The 1041-nt window shown below is 44.8% G+C and overlaps 1 protein-coding gene across 1 annotated transcript; it reads left to right on the top strand.

Moving 5' to 3' along the window:
* Nucleotides 1-6: 6 nt before the first annotated feature.
* LOC114036876 (protocadherin beta-2-like) lies at nucleotides 7-1035 on the top strand (the record flags this gene model as incomplete). The annotated part of the gene is made up of 1 exon (XM_027853592.1): nucleotides 7-1035. A coding segment is annotated over one exon (1029 nt), but the record flags the coding sequence as incomplete, so codon positions are not given.
* Nucleotides 1036-1041: the final 6 nt, after the last annotated feature.

The following is a 1041-nucleotide window of genomic DNA, read 5'->3' as shown; positions in this document are numbered from 1 at the left end:
GTCGTTTTCAAAGGGAACAAAGAGTATTTGCAGCTGCACCCTAAAACCGGGGATTTGCTCCTGAGAGAGAAACTGGATCGGGAGGAGCTGTGCGGCCCCGCCGAACCCTGTGTGCTGCCTTTTAAGATCTTACTGGAAAAGCCCTTTCAGATTGTTCTGGCTGAATTAAGGGTACAAGATATTAATGATCATTCACCAGTGTTCTCAGAAACTGAAATGCTTCTAAAAATCCCGGAGAGCACCACCCCTGGTACTGTGTTTCTACTAGAAAATGCTAGAGATTTAGACGTAGGAAACAACAGTCTCCAGAACTATGCAATCAGTCCCAACTCCCTTTTCCATATTCAAATTCGAGAGAGCAGTGAGGGCAGGAGATACCCCGAGCTTGTACTGGATGAGCCATTGGATCGGGAGAAGCAATCTGAGGTCACTTTAACTCTCACTGCAGTGGATGGGGGAGTCCCACCAAGGTCTGGAACTGCCCAAATCCGAGTCCTCGTAGTGGATATCAATGACAATGCGCCCGTGTTCACTCAGTTCCAATATGAGGTTCAAATCCCTGAGGACAGTTCCGTTGGATCCAAGGTTGTCACAGTCTCTGCCACAGACTTAGACGTAGGGAATTATGGAGATATATCTTATATATTTTTGTATCCCTCTGAAAACATTCGTAAAACGTTTCACCTTAAAGAGAAATTGGGAGAACTTTATTTAAAGGAAAAAGTGGATTTTGAATCAACTCAATCTTACACTATAAATATTCAAGCCACAGATGGTGGAGGTCTTTCTGCAGAATGTACCGTTGTTGTTCAGGTGATAGATCTGAATGACAATCCTCCAGAACTGACTATATCTTCACTTACCAGTCCCATCCCAGAGAACTCTCCTGAGACAGTGGTCGCTGTTTTTGGTGTTTCAGATCTTGACTCTGGAGAAAATGGAAGGGTGGTTTGCTCCATCCAAGATGACCTTCCTTTTGCCCTGAAATCTTCCGTTGAGAACTTCTACACATTGGTAACAGAGGGAGCACTGGACAGAGAG

Source organism: Vombatus ursinus, unplaced genomic scaffold (assembly GCF_900497805.2).
Source record: "Vombatus ursinus unplaced genomic scaffold, bare-nosed wombat genome assembly UNPS02010003.1, whole genome shotgun sequence".
NCBI classification, from domain to species: Eukaryota; Metazoa; Chordata; class Mammalia; order Diprotodontia; family Vombatidae; genus Vombatus; species Vombatus ursinus.
This window is presented reverse-complemented; position numbering and strand designations above follow the sequence as displayed.